We start from the raw sequence: 20,637 nt of genomic DNA on the forward strand, positions 1-20,637 counted from the left end.
CTGCCAAAGAAAAACATAGGAAAGAATGTATTCTGGTTGAAAAGAATAATATAACCAAAGAATAATATCAGGAAAACATAAAATATATGAATAATGGTGGGCAATACAATTCAGTGGAAATATGAGATATACGGAAAATAGATCAGAGAGGCTGCGGAGTCACTCATTGGTACTGAAGGTCACAATAAGCAGTATATATAGCATTAGTTATACAGTGGGGAGCCACAGAAGGCTTTATACTTTATATAAGCCTTACTGGTAGATCTATATTAGTATCTCTCACTCTCTCTCTATATATATATACACTATTATTTAATAATTAATATATATTATTTGAAATATTTTAAACTTATGTTAACTAGCGAGTAATATATATGCTAATACCTTTTTGAAAATGTTTTTTATTTTTTAATTATAGTTGATATACAATATTATATTAGCTTCAGATGTACACCCAGTGATTAGACATTTATATAACTTATGAAGTGATCACCTCGATAAATTTAGTACCCATCTGACACCATACATAGTTATTACAATATTACTGACTATATTTCCAATGTTATACTTTACATCCCCGTGACTATTCTGTAACTAGCAATTTGGACTTCCTAATCCCCCCACCTTTTTCACCCATTCCCCCTAACCTCCCCTCCCATCTGGCAACTGTCAAAATGTTCCCTGTTGTAATGTGTCTGTTTCTGGTCTGTTTTTTCATTTATTTTGTTTTTTAGATTTCACATTTAAGTGAAATCATAAGGCATTTGTCTTTCTCTTTCTGACATATTTCTCTCAGCACAATACCCTCTAGCTCTATCCATATTTTTACAGATGGCAAGATTTCATTCTTTTTTATGGCTGAGTCATATTCCATTATATACATGCACCACTTCTAAATCCATTTATCTGTCGATGGACCCTTGGATTGTTTCCATATCTTGGCTATTGTAAACAATGTTGCAATGAACATGTGGATAATAGGCATGTATTACTGCCATTTTAGTGTTCACTACCCTCCTCCTTCTTCTTCTTTTTAATCCTCACCTGAGGGCATTTTTTCCTTTGCTTTTCAGAAAGAGTGGAAGGGGGAGAGGGAGAGAGAGAAACATCAGTGTGAGAGAGATTGGTTGCCTCCAGCATGTGCCCTGACTGGGACTGGGGATGAGCCTGCAACCAAGGTATATGCCCTTCAGTCCACAGGCTGATGCTCTAACCACTGAGCAAAACAGGCCAGGGCATCTTCTCCTCCTCCCCCTCCTCCTCTTCTTCTTCTTCAAGAAGAGGTGAACTACTTTTCCTTGTCTGGGAAGCTCTTTACCAGTCCTTCAATTCTAAATGATAGCTTTTCTGGGTAGAGTAATCTTGGGTGTAGGTTCTTGCTTTTCATCACTTTGAATATTTCTTGCCACTCCTTTCTGGCCTGCAAAATTTCTGTTGACAAATCATCTGACAGTCATATGGGTGCTCCCTTGTGGGTAATTAACTGCTTTTCTTTTGCTGTTTTAAGGTTCTCTTTGTCTTTAACCTTTGGCATTTTAATTATTTTGTGTCTTAGCCTGGGCCTCTTTGGGTTCCTCTTGTTTGGGACTCTCTTCCTGGACTTGTAAGTCTATTTCCTTCACCAGGTTAGGGAACTTCTCAGTCTTTTTTTTTTTTCAAATAGGTTTTCAATTTACTCTCTCTTCTTACTCTCTCTTCTTCTTCTGGCATCCCTATGATACAAATGTTGGTACATTTGATGTTGTCCCAAGGCTCCTTAAATTATCCTCTTTTTTTTCTTTTGTACTCTTTGTTCTTTTTGCTGTTCTGATTGAATGTTTTCTGTTTTCTTATTTTCCAAATTGCTGGCTTGATCCTCTGCTTCACCTATTCCACTATTGATTCCCTAAAACGTATTCTTCATTTCAGTTCATCTATTCTCCATTTCTGGCTGGTTCTAGTTTATGTTTCTAACTCCATTTTAATGCTTCCTACCTTTTTGTTGAAGTTCTCGCAAAGTTCACCTACTTTTTCCCTAAGTTTATTGAGCATCCTCATTACCAGTGTTTTGAAGCAGCTGGTAGATTGCTTGTTTCTACTTTGTTTAGTTATTTTTCTGGAGTTTTATTCTGTTCTTTCATTTGGGACATGTGCTCCAAAATCGAACACATGTTTCTTTTTCTCCCCATTTTGGCTACCTCCTTGTGTTCATTTCTATGTATTTAGTAGAGCAGCCTTATGTAGCAGGTGTCCTGCAGGGTCAATGGCTCAGCCTCTCAGGTCACTTAAGCTGGGAGACTCCAGGTGCACTCCCCTTCCCCACCCTGTGACTTGTGTGCACCCTTTTATTGTGGTTGAATCTTGATTGCTGTCAATGAAAGGGCTTTACTCCCCAGGCCAATTGACTGTAAGACTGGCAGTAACCACAACAGAGAATCTGTTGCACAGGGGATTACCCCATGGAACAGGATTTGTCTCAGCAGGGCTCAGGTACCCGCTGAGTCCACCCACCCCTTGAGTGTGTCGTTTGTGGAAGTGGTTGGGTGGTGATGCTTAGACATGATCTGAAGCTGTCCACTGGGTATGCTGGCTCTAGTGCCTCCTGGGAGGTGTAGGCCAGGATCAACTGCCACTTGTGCCCTGCCTAGGGCTACCCAACATGAACTACAAAGCAATCTGCAGATGGCTACGACTTGTGCTGGGCTTGGAGGTCCTGGGAGAGGCTAAGCTGCAAACCAAGGCCAGCTGCCACTAATGTCAAGCATGGGGCCACTCAGCAAGAGGTACAGGGCACACTGAGGCCAGATGCTGGTCGTTCAAGATTTTTAAACCTTTGAAATATTTTAGGAAAGTCTACAGCAAGAGCCAAGATAGGCCATTTGTGTAGAAAAGCCACTGAAAACAGCTTGAATGGGCCTGTAAGTTGAGTGGCGCAGGGTGCCAGGGAATCGCCAAGGTGTGGTGAACAGCATGAGCCAGGTTGATGGAGACTCAGATATGGTACCTGTCTGCTGGCTCTGTCGGGGGAGGACTCAGCAAAGGATCAATGGTCTCTGCCAGCACCTCTCTCTGAGAGAAAGCTTGTTTTGAAGACAGACAACTCAATTCCTCCACATATGGCCCTGGTCCCCTAGAGCTGGAGATCAGAGAGAGTGAGTCTGAACACCAAGGACTCCAAGAGCCTTCCATCTCACTCAGTTACAATCCCCACTGGTTTTCACAGACAGAAGTTTTGGGTACTTCTTTTCCCACCTCTGGGACCCTGAGCTGGGGGCCTGATGTGGGACTGGAACCCCTTGTTCCTCAGAGGGGACCTACAAAGCCAAGATATCCCTCTGGATTTTTAACCACCACATGTGGGTGTGTGACCAAACTGCTCTGCATCTCTGCACCTCCTATCAGTCTCAACATGGTTTCTTCTTTATATCCTTCTGTCCTCTGAAAGGGATTTTGTGGACCATCACCCAGCTTTAACGTCTGGAATTGTTGCTTTGGCCAGTGCTGTCACAGAAGCTTTAACTCTAGCCCATCATTCCTTTATTCACTTTTTTATATGATGTGTGCACATGTCTATCTCCATTGAAAATCCAAACTCATCAAAAGTCAAGTATCAGCTTTTACTTAAATTGGAACACCGCCCATGACAACTTTGTACTTTTAAAGCAATAAATAGAATTACTTTGGAAGAAAATCTTACATTAAAAGAATGGTACTATAATTTCTAAATCCATTTAATGTAAAATGAAGGAAAAAAAAGAAAGAATAAAATAAAGACCTCAGTAAAGATCAAGGTTTATGACAGCAGCACTGTTCTTTACCTGAAACTTTTCGAAGCCTCCTTGTGGGAGTTTCCAAGACAAATATATTGTGTTTTCTTCCTGCCCCAAAACCAGCAAATCTGATGGTGGTTCTGGATCTAGGGCAATGAAATAAGACACAGAAATGATATCTTTTTTAAAGAAAAGCTCTACCGCCCGGCCGGGCATGGCTCAGCGGTTGAGCGTCGACCTAGGATCCAGGCGATCGGGGTTCAATTCCTGGTCAGGGCACATGCCCGGGTTGCGGGCTCGATCAGTGACTCTCTCATCATTGATGTTTCTGTCTCTGTCTCTCTCTCTCCTTTCCTCTCCCTGAAATCAATAAAGATATATTTAAAAAATAAAAATAAAAAATAAAAATAAAAAAAAGCTCTACCATTATCTTATCTACACTGGACTGATGACCTTGGACCATCACACTATGACAGAGAGAACAGGATATCTGGGTTTTTCTAGTCAGTTTTAGCACCCTGTGATCGTGTGTGAGCTATTTACCCTGAGTCTCAGTCTCATCTCTTCAATGGAAGGGAAATAAAGAATTTTCTAGAAAGCCTCTTTCCACAATAAAATTATATGACCTATGGGGTTTCCATTTATTTTTCTCATAGAAGAATTCAGTATGCAGCTATTACAATTGGGATTTTTAACTTTAAATTTTATGGTACTTTATAAAGTAAGATATACATCTATTTCTCTTCCTTAAATTCAAAACTTCTTTTCTCTTTAAACATTTTATTTGAGAAGGTTCTAGAAACTTAGTTTTCTAATCAGTAACATGTCTCTACTTTTAATTTATGTTTCAAATTGAAACAGTGCATTGCTTTCCTTAACTGGAAAAAATGTAATATTAACGTTTTATTGAAATAATTTCATCTTTAAATTCAAATTTTGCATGAGATTTTTGTCCCTATTTACATACTGATTTAAGTTTATTAGAATTCAGCTCAGAATTAAACCTATCTTACTGATTCACAAATTATTATTTTTTTATTTCAAAGAGAGGGAGGGAGAGAGAGAGAGACATAGAAACATCAATGATGAAAGAGAATTACGGATCGGCTGCCTCCTGCACACCCCCTATTGGGGATGGAGCCAGAAACCAGGGCATATGACCTGACAGCGACCTCCAGGTTCATGGGTTGAAGCTCAACCACTGAGCACCACCAGCTGGGAAATTCACAATCCTTTTTATTCCATTTTTCTGTGATGTATATTCCTTCCACTGAAATTAATTTATTGTCACCCCACATTCCCATAATATATTTTAGCTCTATTTTGTAAATTTTTAATATCCCATCTACTTCTAATTGGATTTGAGGTGGCTTTCAAAGAAAGAGAGTACAAAAAAAAAAAAAAATGCAAAAATTATATAGGGTAGAAGACACAAGTGAAATAGTAAAGTGAAAAGAGTGAGAAAAAAAAAACACTTTACTAGCATTGTCTCAAAAAGCAAAGCCAAAGCATAGAAAATATTATTACACCCAGGGTAAAAATGAGGAACTTGAGGTCCAAATAGAATAATGATTTGTACAAAGTCACAGAGTGAAGAATGGGTAGGATCGGTCATTCCTATAACTTAGTGGCTCTTCTACTGAAGCACAGTGGTTATGAGGACAGAATCTGAAGTCAAGCAAACATGGGTTCAAATCTCTGTCATCTTGTATAAGCTACTGAAATTAGAGGTAATCCTCAGTTTCTTCATTTGTAAAAAAGGTAAAAAATATGCATCCCATTATGATTGATAGAATAAAGGTTATCACTGAGAATTAAATGATATAAGTAATAAAAAATGCTTAGAAAGGTGCCTGACAAAGAACAAGCACTCGATGTGAGAATAACAACGACGACAATGATGGCGATGATGATGGTGACGACTATAGCGACACAACCCAAATCTAAGCAACAGTCTAAGGAGCTTTCACTAATATAAAATAATAAGCTATCGTTTTAAAAAATGAAGCCATTTCTCATCTATTTCTGATTTTTTTTTTAGGATGATCTTTTTAAGTGGCAGCAGTGTCATATCAGTTGTAGAGTTAGATACTTGGGTTAAATGTCACCTTAAATAATAAGTTATGAATGCCGCTGAGCCTTAACCTACATTTTAGGTAGTCTGGGGAGATTCAACATGGTAACATAAGCACATAACCATGTTGATATATAAGTGCTCGATTTTTTTAGTTTTTTTTCCAGGAATTGATTTGACTGTTGCTGTATTTCCCAGGGCTTTCCCTTCTTCCACATGACAAATTCTGCAATTAAGCCTCCTCTCTTACCCCTAGGGTGCTGGTACTTGAGCAAATATTCATGCAACTATGACCCACACATGATGGAGCTCTTTGGAACATCTGAATATGTTCATACATGTAAGTGATGCTAATAAGGTCAGAAGAGGCAAACTGACCCAAATAATGCATTTGAAAACACAGAGCTGTCTATTTTTATCATGCTCCAAGGTTTTGTTTTTCATGAAATGTTATAGATATAGTCAAAATGTTAGAAAAATATTGAGTATTTCATAATGACAGAACCCTAGGGGTTTAGGGCACTTTAAACTTTCACTAAGAACTTTGAATTTCATTTTAGTAACAAGATTTTATACCTAGGCAGGAATAATTATTCTCATTTTCTAAGTGAAAATGTAATAGTTTTGTCCATAGGCACATAACGAATAAGTGATAGAGGCAGGAATATAACTCAGGCTTTCTCCATGTGAATACAGTGTTCCTTTTTAAGCATGTCATCAACCACTTCCAAATTCATTCATTTTAGATTAGATATTGGCTTTAAAAACAACTATTCCCCTATTTTACCCATGAAAAGTTAATTAAGTATGAAACAAACTTACAGGTGCTAACCATGAAGACAGTAGGGTGGCTTCTCTTTAGTCCCTTGGTAGTTATAATGCTAATTGAAAAGTCAGTCCCTGGAGAAAGGTTATCAAATGTGAATGTCCTACACAGTAAGAAAAGTCACATAGTAAGGTAGTTAGCTCAGAAACTTTTGAAAAACTCTATCCTCTCGCACTATCTGAAGAAAGAATTTTATATGCAAGTTTTGTTTTTAAAATTGCCTATCATGGAAACAATGTGCTATGCTTAAGCACTAATAGTTAATTAGAAATCATAGCTTCTGACATGGAGAAATTCCATATAAATGAGAGTGTGTATTACACATACTAGCATGACAATATCCTGAAGTAAGTCATCATTATCCATTTGCAGAAATAAATTTGGCTCTATATATCAGTCATTCTAATCACACTACAGTCCAAAAGTTGTCTTGCAATGTTTTCTAATTTCTATTTATATTAAACCACTTACACAGTTTATAAAAATATATATAATGTTGATCTTGTTTTCCATGTAACTTGATATGATTTCTTTTCAATATTATCATACCTTTTTGTGGAAGGCAGGATTTCTTCTTTCATTAAGCTTTCACTGGATATTGAAATAATGTATCCATCCAGAAGACTTCTGGGTGAAGACCAGCTAACAGTTACTGCATTTGAGTTTCTGCTATGGTTCAGAAATTCAACTGCACTTGGGGCTGTATCATTTAAAGCACACACATAAAATAACATTTTCTACCACACTAAGCACCTGCTTTAAAACAACCCTGAAACACTCTCAGGGTTTCTTTGATGTTCTTCAAACTCCTAGGATAGCCAAGACATTCCTTTAATTCTTCTTAGTAGATATGAGCAGTTAAAAGTCAAAAGGGAAAATACCCAGAAAGAATCATTTTAAACTCTGAAATAAAGCTGATATGTACCCCAGTAGTATTGTACTCAATATTTCCCTTGCCTCTAAAATGTAGGAAGATATTACATGTTTGTCTTGTACAACCACACCCTCAGAAATATTTAATTATTTTTAGGACTCATTCTAATTAAATACCAACTAGTGACAATGTTAATCATCAGGAAAGTTAATTGCAATCTAAATATGAAATGTTTCTCTTCTTTCCTGAGAAAAAATGTTAAATAATATATAGTATATATATTTTTCCCTCTCTAAAATTCTTCCATGTATAAGAACAAAATTGCCAAGATATTCCTCTCCATCCCATTCTTTGTTATTATAGTAAAAGGATATTAGACATGACCAGTTTCTAAATACATAAATATTTAGATAGAGCAACAGTGTCAAGAATAACTAAAATAGTTATTTCAGCAGACTAGTTGACAATTTTACTTCACCTACATAAGAAAACATGTATTTCACATTCATCCTTCACAATCATCTTTTATTCCATATGATGACCTTGGAGTAAATTACTATTTGCCATTGGGAGTCAGCTGCTAACAACAGGGACATGGCACTTCATTGTCTAATTAACTGAACAATGGAGAAATTAAATCAGAAAGGGAGATTCTGACCAGACCCCAGGCAAATAGCCATCCCACTATCTTAACAGTGCATACACAGAAGAGGTGGGAAACAGAAAAAGAGACAAGAGAGGACACTGCCAGCCTATAAAGAAAATCTAGGAGAAATGTACTATTTACTAAGTCTTCCCTAAACAAACAAATATTTGAACATTGAGTAAGACCTACAGTGCTCACACGGCTTGTACCTGTCTGTATTTCCTTAATGTTGGGAGTACTGTCTTTAAAACCTTCTTTTTCAGTGCGAACTGAGAAGGTGTACACTGTGGCAGGTTCCAGGTTAGAGAAAGTTGCTGCTTCGTGCTTTACCTTCTGGACCTATCAATCCAAAATAATGCATTAGCAAGTTTTCATTTCAGACGAGCTCCACGATCGAACACCAGCAAGAAAGCTTGGGGGTTATTTAATTTCACTACCATCTAATGTAAGAATGCAGCAATATTGGATTCAGCATGAAAGATTTGAGTTTAATTCCTCCAAGAGCCCTTTATAACGTACCATGAAAACAGCAGCACAGTTTACGCATGTGATTTCATAATGCTGGAAATTCCCATCAGCTCGGTTCCAGAGAATTTCTATGGAAGAGTCTGTAACTTTGCCCTCGTGGATATTGGACGGTGCTTCCAAACCTACCCAAAACACACAACACACTTAAATTCTTCTTGGATGTTTTCTAACTAGGTTTTTCTTTTAGTTTATCCCTTTAAAGGGGAGGAGGGGGAGCACAATATGAAATATAGCAATAAAGTTTATTAATCAACTATCTTTCTATACTAATTAAAAATAATAGTTTACACATGCAGTGAGTTTATAAAATATGATAATCAGTTGCAATACTCAGAGTCATTGTAGATACCATTAGAGGCAGCTGATTTTGATGTTGAAGCGAAAATTACATAGGAGCAAACTCACAGGAGCAAATGCTCAGTATTCAAAAGAAGATAAAGAGATTAAAGCTTTCTGAAACTATTAGCATAAGCTGAAAAGACAACGGAGAGAAAAATATGAAGTCCAGACAAAGTAAAAGAATCCTTTTTGTATCAGACATTGGCTGATGCTAGAAACAAATTTTTATCTGCAGAGCTTTTATGGTTATTTTTCTAATTTTAAGCATCCCATTTAGCATGAAGGGGAAAAAATATTGTAGAAAAACTAAAAAACTGGCAACTTTAGACTATCATATTATATACTGATATATTTTGCTGCTTGATGTCACAATATTGATATTATTTAGATAATCAATATGAATTATTTTCAAAAACAGGAATTGTCAAAGAGAATGCTACCCGTGATGGTCTGTCGTACAAGGAAGAGAGGCAGGGAATTCCGACAGAAGTATATAAAGACTGCAGGCAAAAATAAAGTATATACTTGGCTGATTATAAACATGTTAAAATGCTATTGGAATAATGTGATTTGTGACTTCAGTTTGGGAGTATTTTATGGAAAATTTAAGTTCAAACAGTAATGAAAGGATAATAATTTGGGAAAAAGGAGACACTTAGTAGTATGATGATGTATGTGAAGATGTATAGACAGAAAGAGCAAATCATAAAGAACCTGGACATGGTACAGTCAACATTTTAATGTTTTTAGGGCTCCACATGATATTTGCATGGCATTTATTACTCTGTACCATTTATTTCTACATATACTAGATGAACATCTTAGATAAATTACATATATCCCCAATGTTCAAAATTAATACTTGTAGAATTTAAGAATAACTTAAAAAAGATAAATCAAAATCAATACGAATCTCTAAATGTAAGTATTGGTATGAACAAATATAATGTTTTCACTGTAAATGTTCACAGACGAAAGGAAAATATGCACTGGTTTTTTCCAGACAGATGGAAGCACGGGGAGAGCAAACACTTTGAAAAATGTAACCTAGTTGTCATAATCTGCCCCAAATTACTCACATTCCTCACTTTTGGATTAAGTCATTGAAAGTTCTGATTAATATGCAGCACTTTTTTGGTTAATGGACAGATTTTAAAAATTCATAACCTCAATTTTAGCAAGGTTAGCTCCATCTGTATATTAGGCAATAAAAGATCAGGCTCAGTAGTGAAGTATTTGCAATTATTTTAAAAGATCTTTTAAAACTATTGCATTACTGTGAACATAGCCTATAATTTGAAATGGTACACAAATCAAAATCAAGATAAAGCCTATGCAAGTCCTAAAATACTTACATGTTTTTACTGCAGGCACATAATATACATTACTTAATTCAGTCCCACTGATGATGAAAACAAAGAAATTATATTCTGTGCCTGGGGTTAAATTGTCAACAGTTATTTTATTGTCCTGTTTTAAAGGCAAGGTTACATTTGGCCCTCCTTCAATTACAATATATATGCCATCAAACACTCCAATGTCAGGAGTTTGAACAAATAAGATTACAGAGGTACTGTAACTTTCATAAGGAATAACAATTTGAACTGGTTTGGGCTCTGAAAGATAAAAAGAGAGATTTATAATTAGTGGGGTTTTTTTTTCACATTTCAAGCATATTTCTCTGTATTTTGTCTGGCATGTTTTAGAATTTGTGAAAGTATTAAATGTCTATGCATTAAATTTATGTTTCCTATGTCAGCATTAGACGGAGAAACAAGGCAGATATTCTGACAAACCATATGTGCAAGTATGCTGGAAGTACATAATTAACTTTCACTTTTTGATTTGCAGTAATAGTATCAAAAAAATAATTTGAGATTTTTCCAAGTTTTTATCTTTTTACTTATTAATTAAACAAATACTTTTGAGAACCTATATACTACAACGAGTACCCAAATAAAAACACACAAGGCCAGGTTCCTTCGTTCAAAGAGCTCCCAATCTCAGGAAATAGATGCACATATCACTAACTAGAAACTCAGATGGTCAGAGTGTTACCGGTGTTGGGGTAGAAATAGAGAGGAAACCCCAGAGAAATTTCCAGACAGATTTTATTAAGCTTATGCTTGAGCACCGGGGAGGCAGCACAGAGGAAAGGAAAATCCTGTGAACTGGCTGGGGGCTGGCTCTGCTTAGCAGCTTTTATAAGCTGGGGACAAGGCAGGCTTATGTGAAAAAAATAGGCTTTTTTTGACAAATGCAGGCTTATGGAACTTTCCATTTCAGGGTCAGGTGACTTACCGTTGCAGCTATATTGCCTCTAATTATGTTCAACTATGTCTGCTCTGTGCTGTGGGGTAAGATGATGGACTACTCAATATCACCACCACAGAGAGGTCCTATAAGTCAAATCTTTACCAACTGTGCATGTGGGTCGGTAGTTTCTACATAGGCAATTAGAAGGGAGATAAAATCAACTACCTCTGGTTTTTAATAGGGAGTGGAGGGCTGGTAACATTCTTGAGGCCAGTTTATCTGACATTCCTTCTGGCCATCTGGTCTTAGCTTGGCTTCCTGACCACCTGGTACCCCCCCATTCCCTGGCCCTAGACCCTATCCTGGGTAAAGAGCTGGGGACGTGAACATAAAGCCGTTCAGAAGACAGAAAGAAATAACAATTCTAGCCGAGATAATTGGGGAAGACTCTCCAGAGTCCGTGAAGTTTTATCTGAGTCTCAAAGGATAGTACAAGTTTATCAGAAAGATTACGTGTGAGGGGAGAGAAGTGAATTCCAGGCAAAGAGGCTACATGAGTCAGGCCCCGAAACCAAAAAGGGAATCATTGTGTGCTGGGAATGTCACGTTCTTTCTGCTCTTTATTGGCAGAGTGTCTGGGCAAGTTCCTCAGTCACTCTGTGTTTTGGTTCCCTCGTGCCTCAGATGGGAAGGAGACTAGTATCTACTATGCTGGGTCACTGTGATGATTAAATGAGAGGTTGTATTTATACATAAAGTGCTTAGAGCTGTGCCAGGCACACACTCAGGCTGGTGACAGCGTGCGGTGTGTGTGAGGAGCGGGGGCCAGGCATGGAAGGGCCGCCTCTGAGGCTGGGTGCTGCCTGCGAGGGGCCCCGCACACGATGCTACAGATGTCGGACTATATCCTGTAGGAACAGGGATTTTGAGCAGACAATTCATTTCATTTTTAGGAACACAGTTCTGGCAACTGCTTGGAGCACATTTTACAATCTCCCTGACCTCTATTAAATAGCTTTATTTTACCTCAGCCTCCTGTTGTGCTCTTTAGAGCAGATTTGAAATTTCAGACCAGTTATATTCACATTATTTTTCCTCAGGTCAATTTTAATCTCAATTCTATCTGTGGATTATTGGGATACCATCTGGTATATCCTTAGATTTGTCTTTCTCCGAAGTATATATCTTCTTCTAAAATGTATGTTCTGAAAAAGTACTTTTTTCCTCCAGAGAATAATTAGATGGCCTTTTCAGTTTTACTGGTGACATCTGGTTTCATCTTGTTCTAAGTCACTGTTAAATATTTGGTAATGAGATTCTGCTACTTTACATAGAGCCGGTACTGTGTAAAAGGATTTAGGCACGCACCTATAATTAGCATTATAGAACATAAAATCTGTGCAATATCCATGAATTCATTCAGCTGTGACATATAAATTTATTGCCTCTTCTATTCTTGGTGGTTATGAGAAAATGTTCAATATACTGACCATAAAAAAATTTCCATATGGTATTCTAGTGGGTTTCAAGGCACTTTTATCATGTTTTGCCTTTTCCAGTTATATGATCTTAACTTCTCTTTTTCTGTCCATAACTAATGTTTTTTTGTAGGTTTCCTCTTTAAATTCCTTCCAGCTCTATTCAGTTACAAAGCTCTTACTGTAAACATGGCTTTCCTCAGGCTAGGACGGCATCCCACAAGTATCCAATCCATCTGAATCTGTGGGCAATGATCTGTGAAAGCTTCTAAATGTGACCTGAGCAGGAATTAAAGATCTGGGGATTGGAAATGAGTGACCAATGTAGTCATGGAAACAATTCATTTCCATGTTCTTGGGTGCCGAGGACATTTTCTAAGGAGAGACACGGCTTTAAATAGGCATAGTCTCGTTTCAGCTCTAAACGTATACAGAGTCAATGACATTCCCTCCAGTGGGCAAATGTGGGGTTTTCCATCAGCTTCACATGTCCAGCGAAATGGAGCCAATGGCCTTCATGCATGACACATTAAACCTGAGGGCTGGCCAAGGCTGGAAAGGTGTGGAACAGGACAAAGTTCTTCCTTCTCTTCAAAATTATATCCCGAACCTCTGGAAACTCACACTGGAGATTTCCTTTAAAAAAAACAAAACTGAAAGGTATTGACATAATTTGGGGACTTCCGATGCTTCTCCACCACTGTTACCGTGGCCTCCATTCTTACCCATTTTCCTTCAGAAGCTCTTTCAGAAGCAGCAGTAGCACTGGGGGCTGTGTGAGGTTTTTTCAATATGAGATAAACTGAACTAGGCCAAATGCGACAGCTTTTGTTACAGAGAAGGTAGAATGAGGTCTCAGGGATACCCAGGCTACATTAAAACGTATTCTTCAACATCAAGAGGTAAAAAGAAAATGCAAACAGCAGCTCTCCTACCCTCAAGAAAACTTCAGCATGGTTAATTCCTCCAACAAGGAGAGACAGCGTGGACAGCTGGAATGGCTTTCCTGGCCACTAAGGATGGCACAGCCCCTCACTGTTCCACTCCACTCCTACTGAAAAATAAAAACCATGACAACAGCAAACTCTCATACGCTTGCTTGGTGTCTGAGCCCTTAAATTATATTAACTTCATAAAGTAGATAAGATTCTTATCTTTCTCACTTTAGAGAGAAGGAAACTGAGGACCAAAAGGTTTGAATGACTTCCTAAAGGATGTAAACTGATCATTGTCGACCTGAAATCCTAACCCAGGCCATCCAGTTCCAAGGTCTGGGCTGGTAAGACTGCCTTCTCCCAAAAGGCACATTTTATGTTTCAAGGTGCATAATACTAGCTGGAAATCAAGCTTTGTTAGTTATTTTCAGAATAATTGAGAGAAAAAGAAAGAGAGAGAGAGATCAAAGGGGAAAGGTAAACGAACGAATATATAAATTTTATTTTCCTCTACATGTCTGTAAAAGCTCATTAAAAAGAAAATAACCCTCCATGCTTGATTGCCTCAAAGTGTATTGGAGATAGAAAAATAAGACCTAGTAAATAATAGTTATTAACTAAAATATTAGTTAATATTTAGTAATTCACCCCTTAGTTGAATGAATGCATGGAAAGCATCAATTCTACCTATGCACCTTTGAAGAGGTTAATATTTATTTTATCATCTTGGGACAAGTACAAATGATGAATGATAACCTGGTGATGCCAAAATGATCATATAGCTTAAGAACCGAACAGACAGGCCAATAGGATCTCAAGAAATGGAATGCTCGAAAGAACTAGAGATAGTTCACCAGAAGGAAAGAAACTATAGAAACTGGGAACACATACAGCTGTTTCCAAACATCTGATGACCTTTCATGTGAGTCTGGGGGTAGATCTGCTCTGTGATGCCCTGGAGAACAGACCTGACGCCATAACAGAGGACAGTTACAGGCATGCTTTACAAAATGATCAGAGGCAGCTGCGAACTGCATATAAGGTTCGCAAGAGGGTCTCTGTCCTGCCTTCAAACCCCACTATTCTATTCTTCTTCCTAAAATTCACAGATGTTAATCCATGTTTCAGCTTCCATGTCGGATAGCAGTTTTACAAATAAGTGCTCGAATTAAACAAAATCAAGAACTGTGCTTACACCCGAAGCTACAGAACTGAAAAAAATTTCGAGAGATCACTATCTAGAAAAGGAGGCAAAACTTTTATATTTTAGATAGAAGAAGGGTTAAAATATGCTAAGTTCCATAGCATCAAAGAAGAATAGGGCTTTAGAGCTGGAAGTCAATTTTAAAATGTATTCAATGACTACGCAGCTGTAAAGAAGAAGGATCTCGTACCCTTTGGGACAGTATGGATGGACCTGGAGAGTATTATGCTAAGTGAAATAAGCCAGTCAGAGAAAGACAAGTACCACATGATCTCACTTATACGTGGAATCTAAAGAACTTAATAAACTGATGAACAGAATAGATTCAATGACATGGAAGCATAGATGAGACTGACGAATGTCAGAGGGATGGAGGAGGGCGGGTGGGTGGAGGGGGAGAGAGTAACCAAAGAATTTATATGCATATATGCACAACCCAAGGACACGGACAATGGTGGGGAGAGGGACTGGGGAGGGGTGTGGGATGGGGTGGAACGGGTCATTGGGGAGAAAAAGGGACATCTGTAATATTTTAAACAAAAATAAAATTAAAAAATAAATAAAATATATTCAATGATCTGAATTTTTTAGAGAGAAAACTTAGGCACTCATACAATATGGAGACACTCTAACCTCACACTTCTAATAACTGGTATATCTAAGACTAGAGCTCAGTTCCCATCCATTCATTTCAATTTTAATACATCCATTCTGTCAATAAATCACAGGCATGAAAGAATTGTTTTCAGCAATATCCCTTTCTTAATAGTTTTCTCTTTCATAACTGTTCCCTATGATAACTACCTTTAGGTAGGCTTTTCTCAGATTTTAAGGATGAAAGCGCCATACATGAATTTAGTTTTAGTCTTTGGAGAATAAAACAGGAAGATTCAATGCAGGTTGAGTGTAGACACTGCTGGTACATAATTTTTTGGACCAATTCATTTTTTTTCCACCAGGATGTCCTTCCTGATAGCCAAAAGACCTAGGATGTCCAATGATCTTTCCTTCCTCGGAGTCACCACTATCCACCCAAATTGCTCAAGTCCAAACCCCAAGTTTCTCCCTTCCTTTATCACAAGCACTCCAGCACCAAAGCTTGGACCACCTACTTCCATGATATGAAATGTATCTGCCCTTCCCCAGCTTCTCCACCATAACATTTGTCTACATTCTACAACAACCTCTTATCCAATTTCCTTGCCCTTTTACTAATCATTCCTTGCATACAGCCACAGGAAAAATGTTTGTAGCATAGGTCACATTGTCACTCTCCTGCTTAAAACTCTCAATGGCTTCCCATCGCCTCCGAAGAAACTCAAAGCATGGGCTGTAAGGCCTATGTGATCTGACCCCTGAATACCTCTCTAATATCATTTCCTAACACCTCTCACCCTATCCCTTAGACCCCACACATTCTGGCCTTTTTGTCTTCAGATATACCAAACTTCTTCGTGTTTTACAGCCTTCGTGCTGTGCTAGCCGTGTGCACCTAATGCGCCCGTCCTGCATCTAATTCCACTCTGGCTCCTCCTTTACATGTCCATCAAATGTGACTCCTATTACAGCCTGTTCACAATAGAACCCCCGTCCCTCCTCAGTTGTTCTCTATCACATCACTTTGCATTTTCCTCTCCTAATGTTTATCACAATATATAAAAAGGTATAGATATTATTTCATTCACATATTTTCTTTTTACTTTTTAATTGTCTATCTTTAATAGACTTTTTAATGATTATTAATTGAGTAAATTAATCTTATTTGAGAAAGGACACAGAAATGTTTTGTTCCTAAACCTTTTATATACTGTCAAAATTTCCTTCCCATGTGCTACAGCATGCCTTTCTTGATGGTAATTATGAACAGTTACACAGCTATGTGCCAGGCACTGTCTAAGCCCTTACATTTACTAAATCAGCTATTCTCAGGGAATCCCATGATACATACTATCATGTTCTCCCATTTTATAAGTATAGACACTGAGGCATATACAGGTTGAGCACATTGCCCGGGGTTATTCAAAGAGCTGAACCCAGATTCAAACCTAAGTAGTATGGCTTTAAGATCAACTTCTTCATCATAAACAATCTTAAATAATGCTGCCTTATACAAGCAAGGAGCATTGTCAGGATAAAAGGAATAAAAATTCCTCTAGATCCTGACACTCCCATTAGACAAAGCACACCAGCAATCTACTTAAAAAGGCAAAACCTACTACCAGAGGGGTCTATAAGGAATATTTCACAGTACCCCAAGATCAGCAAACATTTGTTAAGAATGGATGAAAAGTATTTGGTTCTCACTTAGAGTTTGTTGAATAGTTACCAGCTCACTCAAATTCCCATTCATCACTGTTGCCATTCCAATGTCATATGTCATTCCAGGGATTAAACCATCAATCTTGAATCTATTAGCATCCTTTACAAAAAGAGTCATGACTTCTCTCATATCTGGTATGGATTTGATTTGAATGTAGACCTCATGGCCATCTTGCGGGGATTCCCACTGAAGAATTACACTGTCCTCTCCCACATCTTCAGGTTTAGCATAAACTTTCTGTGGTGGATTTATACCTCCGAGAAACAGACATGCATATCTTAGTTTACTGTGAGCAATAGCTCAGTTCAATATTAATTAGTATTTTAAGTAATTGAAACAGATTCTATGTCACCACATCTTGGAAAGAACTCAATTTTGGAGAAAAAAATGCATTTTGTTATTACTATGTAAGATTTATCAATATGATTAAGTACAAACATTACACATCAAGGGAAAAATAGCATTTTGCAAATTCTTCACATTTTTAGGAGCTTTATGAAAGTAATGTTCCCGTTACTGAAATTACTTAGTCTTTTACCAAATATACATAGGTCCCTACTATGTATGAGGCATTCTCCTAGGCATGTAGAGCACATCAATAAAAAATAACAAAGTCACTGCCTTCTGGAGTTTCTATTCCAATGAGTGGAAATGGACAATAAACAATACATGTAACAAGTGCATACATTATATAATATTTAAAATATGATAAGTACTACAGAAAAAGTAAACCTGGGTTAGGGAGATCAGGAGTGTGATGCTTATGGAAGAAAACTGTGTTATTACATAGGGAATTCAAGGCAGGTGTCTTGGGAAAAAAATGAGATTTTGAGCAAAACACTTGAAGGAGGTGAAGGAGTTCGATACACAGATGTCTGAAACAAGAAAGTTCCAGGCAGAAAAAACAGCTAATATAAAAGGCCTACTATAGGATTTTACCTGGCATCTTCCAACACAGAAAGAAAGGCAGAGTGAATGAAGGGAAGAGTGATAGGATGAGGCCAGGGGTTCACAGGAAGCTCCACAGGCTTTCAAGGTGAATAAAACAGGTAGCAACTGCAGGGTTATATGCAGAGGCCTTTCCTAAATTTTAGAGAATCATTTGGGCTGTTTATATTAATAATAGACTATGGAGAAGACCAATGGTAGACACATGGGATCAAGGGCGGTCATCTAGGTCAGAAAGAGTGGTGCCCTGGATGACCATAGCCCTCAGTGGGGACAAGTGTTGGAATTCTAGATTTATTCAGACAGAACCAACAGGATTTCCTGACAGATTGGGTATAGGTTCTAAAAGAAACGCAAGGGTTAACAATACCTTCCAGGTTTTGACCTAAACAACTAGATGAATGAAATGGCTATGAAACAACATGGAAAAAGCTATGGGTGAAGCGGATTTGGGTGGGAACATCTGCATTTCAGTTTTGGACATATTCAGTTTCAGATGTCTCTTAGAATGCCAAATGAGATATGTTGAGTAGGCAGTTAGATTTTTAAGACTAGAGTTCAGGATAAAAGGTCTGAGCTAGAGATATAAATTTAGGCATCATTAACATATAGATGGGTTTTAAAACTTTGGGACTAGTATTTATCATAAAGATAGCTGCAACTTTAAATTATATTACCTGTCTAATTTCTGAAAGGTATGACACATTTAGAAATAAAGAGAAAATTGTTGTGTTTACAATTCATGTAGAACATCATCAGAGAACATTCTCTTAATACTCTATTGTAATAACCAAAGAAAATACTTTGGTTTATCTCCTTACACAATTTATTTGAATATCAAGCCTTGGATTTTTATTATTATTATTTTTAAATATATCTTTATTGATTTCAGAGACAGGAAAGGAGAGGGAGAGGGAGAGAGATAGAAACATCAGTGATGAGAGAGTCATTGATCGGCTGCCTCCTGCACGCCCCCAACTGGGGATCGAGCCCGCAACCCGGGCATGTGCCCTGACCGGAAATTGAACCCCGGTCACCTGTATCCCAGGTCAACACTCAACCGCTGAGCCACGCCCAGCCGGGTGGATTTTTAATCCTATATAACACTCTGGAATTTTCAGTGCCTTCCTTTTAGTCTTAATTATTTGTCCTGTGTTATATGCTTCCCCTGAACTTTTAATAGTTCCCAAGAACAATGATGAATCATCAGTTCATTACAATAAGGATGATTATGGAATTTTAAACTGTTCAGTAGTTATACTTTAAATAATCTTTAAAGAATTCATTATGATTTTCATAATCACTTTGTTTGAAGAAACTATAATTTGATTTTTAATTTGTTCTGAAGTTTATTTCTTATCAACACAAACACCACATTTACATTTTTTCGGCCAGACCTAGTCTGTTCATCCCATACCTTAATTCCACAAAATCGTAGCTAGCTTGACTTTAAGTGTTGAAACTGATTATTTATGTAAAATTGTCAGAAAAATGCCAGCATAATCCAATTAGAAAAACTGTTCACAGGATTCCGGGATGAAACAACTGCAGATCTTTGCTCTTATGTATTTGCAAAACTTATGCCTGTTACAAACATTTCCTTCAGTGGAGGGTTGAGATGGAATCTACTGAATGCCACACACAAGCAGAGATTGAGGAAATTGATGATATTTGGTAAGACTGTGACAGCCCTGTAAGTACAGAATTCTCTGTGCATTTTTATGGGAGAGGGTCCATTCATTTTCCCACAATCCCAAAAGGCCCTATGGCCCAGAAGAAGCTAAATTTTACTGAATGAAAATATACTCCTTAGTACCCATCAGAGCCCTCCCTGTTGTGTGTCTAGCTTGCTTACACGTTCTAGCCTGTCTCTACGTGCCCCTCTGTACTCCAGCTATGCCAGCCCACTTTCCACTTCCTAATGTCCAAATGCTGGTCTCTTGAAAAAGCCTGCCCTGGCTCTCCCAGGTGTGGCTAGACAGGTGCCTCTTCTTTGGTCCTCGCAGCCCATGCCCATCTCTTTGCTCTGCTTGCAACATTCTTCTGCCCCCCACTCCCAGCTGGCGAACCCCTTCTGTTCCTGTATGAGTCAGAGCCCCACTCCTCCACAGGAAGACTGCTGTGAGCATCCCTGCACCCCGAGTCTGGGTTAACTGATCCCTCTCTATCCTCCCATGGTATCCGCAGCACAGCTCCTATTACAGCAACTACACTATAGCATTATCGCTGTTCTTAAACTTATGCGACTCACTCCACTAGCAGAAGGCAGAGAACAGGCCTTATTCATGTTTGCATCTCTGGTACGTACCTACTGCAATTGCAGATACTAAAAATTAATTTGTTGAGTAAATAATAAATTAAAAAGAAGAATATCATCTCAACCTCAGGGGAGTAAAAAAGCACTGGGTTACTAAATCCTGGACATGTACTGCTGTGTCAGCCTGCAGTTAATATACATAG

At 37.9% G+C, this 20,637-nt stretch overlaps 1 protein-coding gene across 1 annotated transcript in view; it reads right to left on the reverse strand.

Moving 5' to 3' along the window:
• Positions 1 to 20,637, reverse strand: part of PTPRQ (protein tyrosine phosphatase receptor type Q) — a 238,901-nt gene that overhangs the window by 206,470 nt on the left and 11,794 nt on the right. The window contains exons 10-16 of the mRNA XM_081127762.1: positions 17,214 to 17,483; positions 10,392 to 10,652; positions 8,689 to 8,819; positions 8,379 to 8,508; positions 7,199 to 7,349; positions 6,646 to 6,752; positions 3,798 to 3,895 (exon numbers count right to left, since the gene is read on the reverse strand). Of these exons, the coding sequence (XP_080983888.1) occupies positions 3,798 to 3,895; positions 6,646 to 6,752; positions 7,199 to 7,349; positions 8,379 to 8,508; positions 8,689 to 8,819; positions 10,392 to 10,652; positions 17,214 to 17,483 (1,148 nt within the window). The remainder of the gene's footprint in view (positions 1 to 3,797; positions 3,896 to 6,645; positions 6,753 to 7,198; positions 7,350 to 8,378; positions 8,509 to 8,688; positions 8,820 to 10,391; positions 10,653 to 17,213; positions 17,484 to 20,637) is intronic.

Source organism: Miniopterus schreibersii (genome assembly GCF_964146895.1).
Source record: "Miniopterus schreibersii genome assembly, chromosome: 2".
NCBI classification, from domain to species: Eukaryota; Metazoa; Chordata; class Mammalia; order Chiroptera; family Miniopteridae; genus Miniopterus; species Miniopterus schreibersii.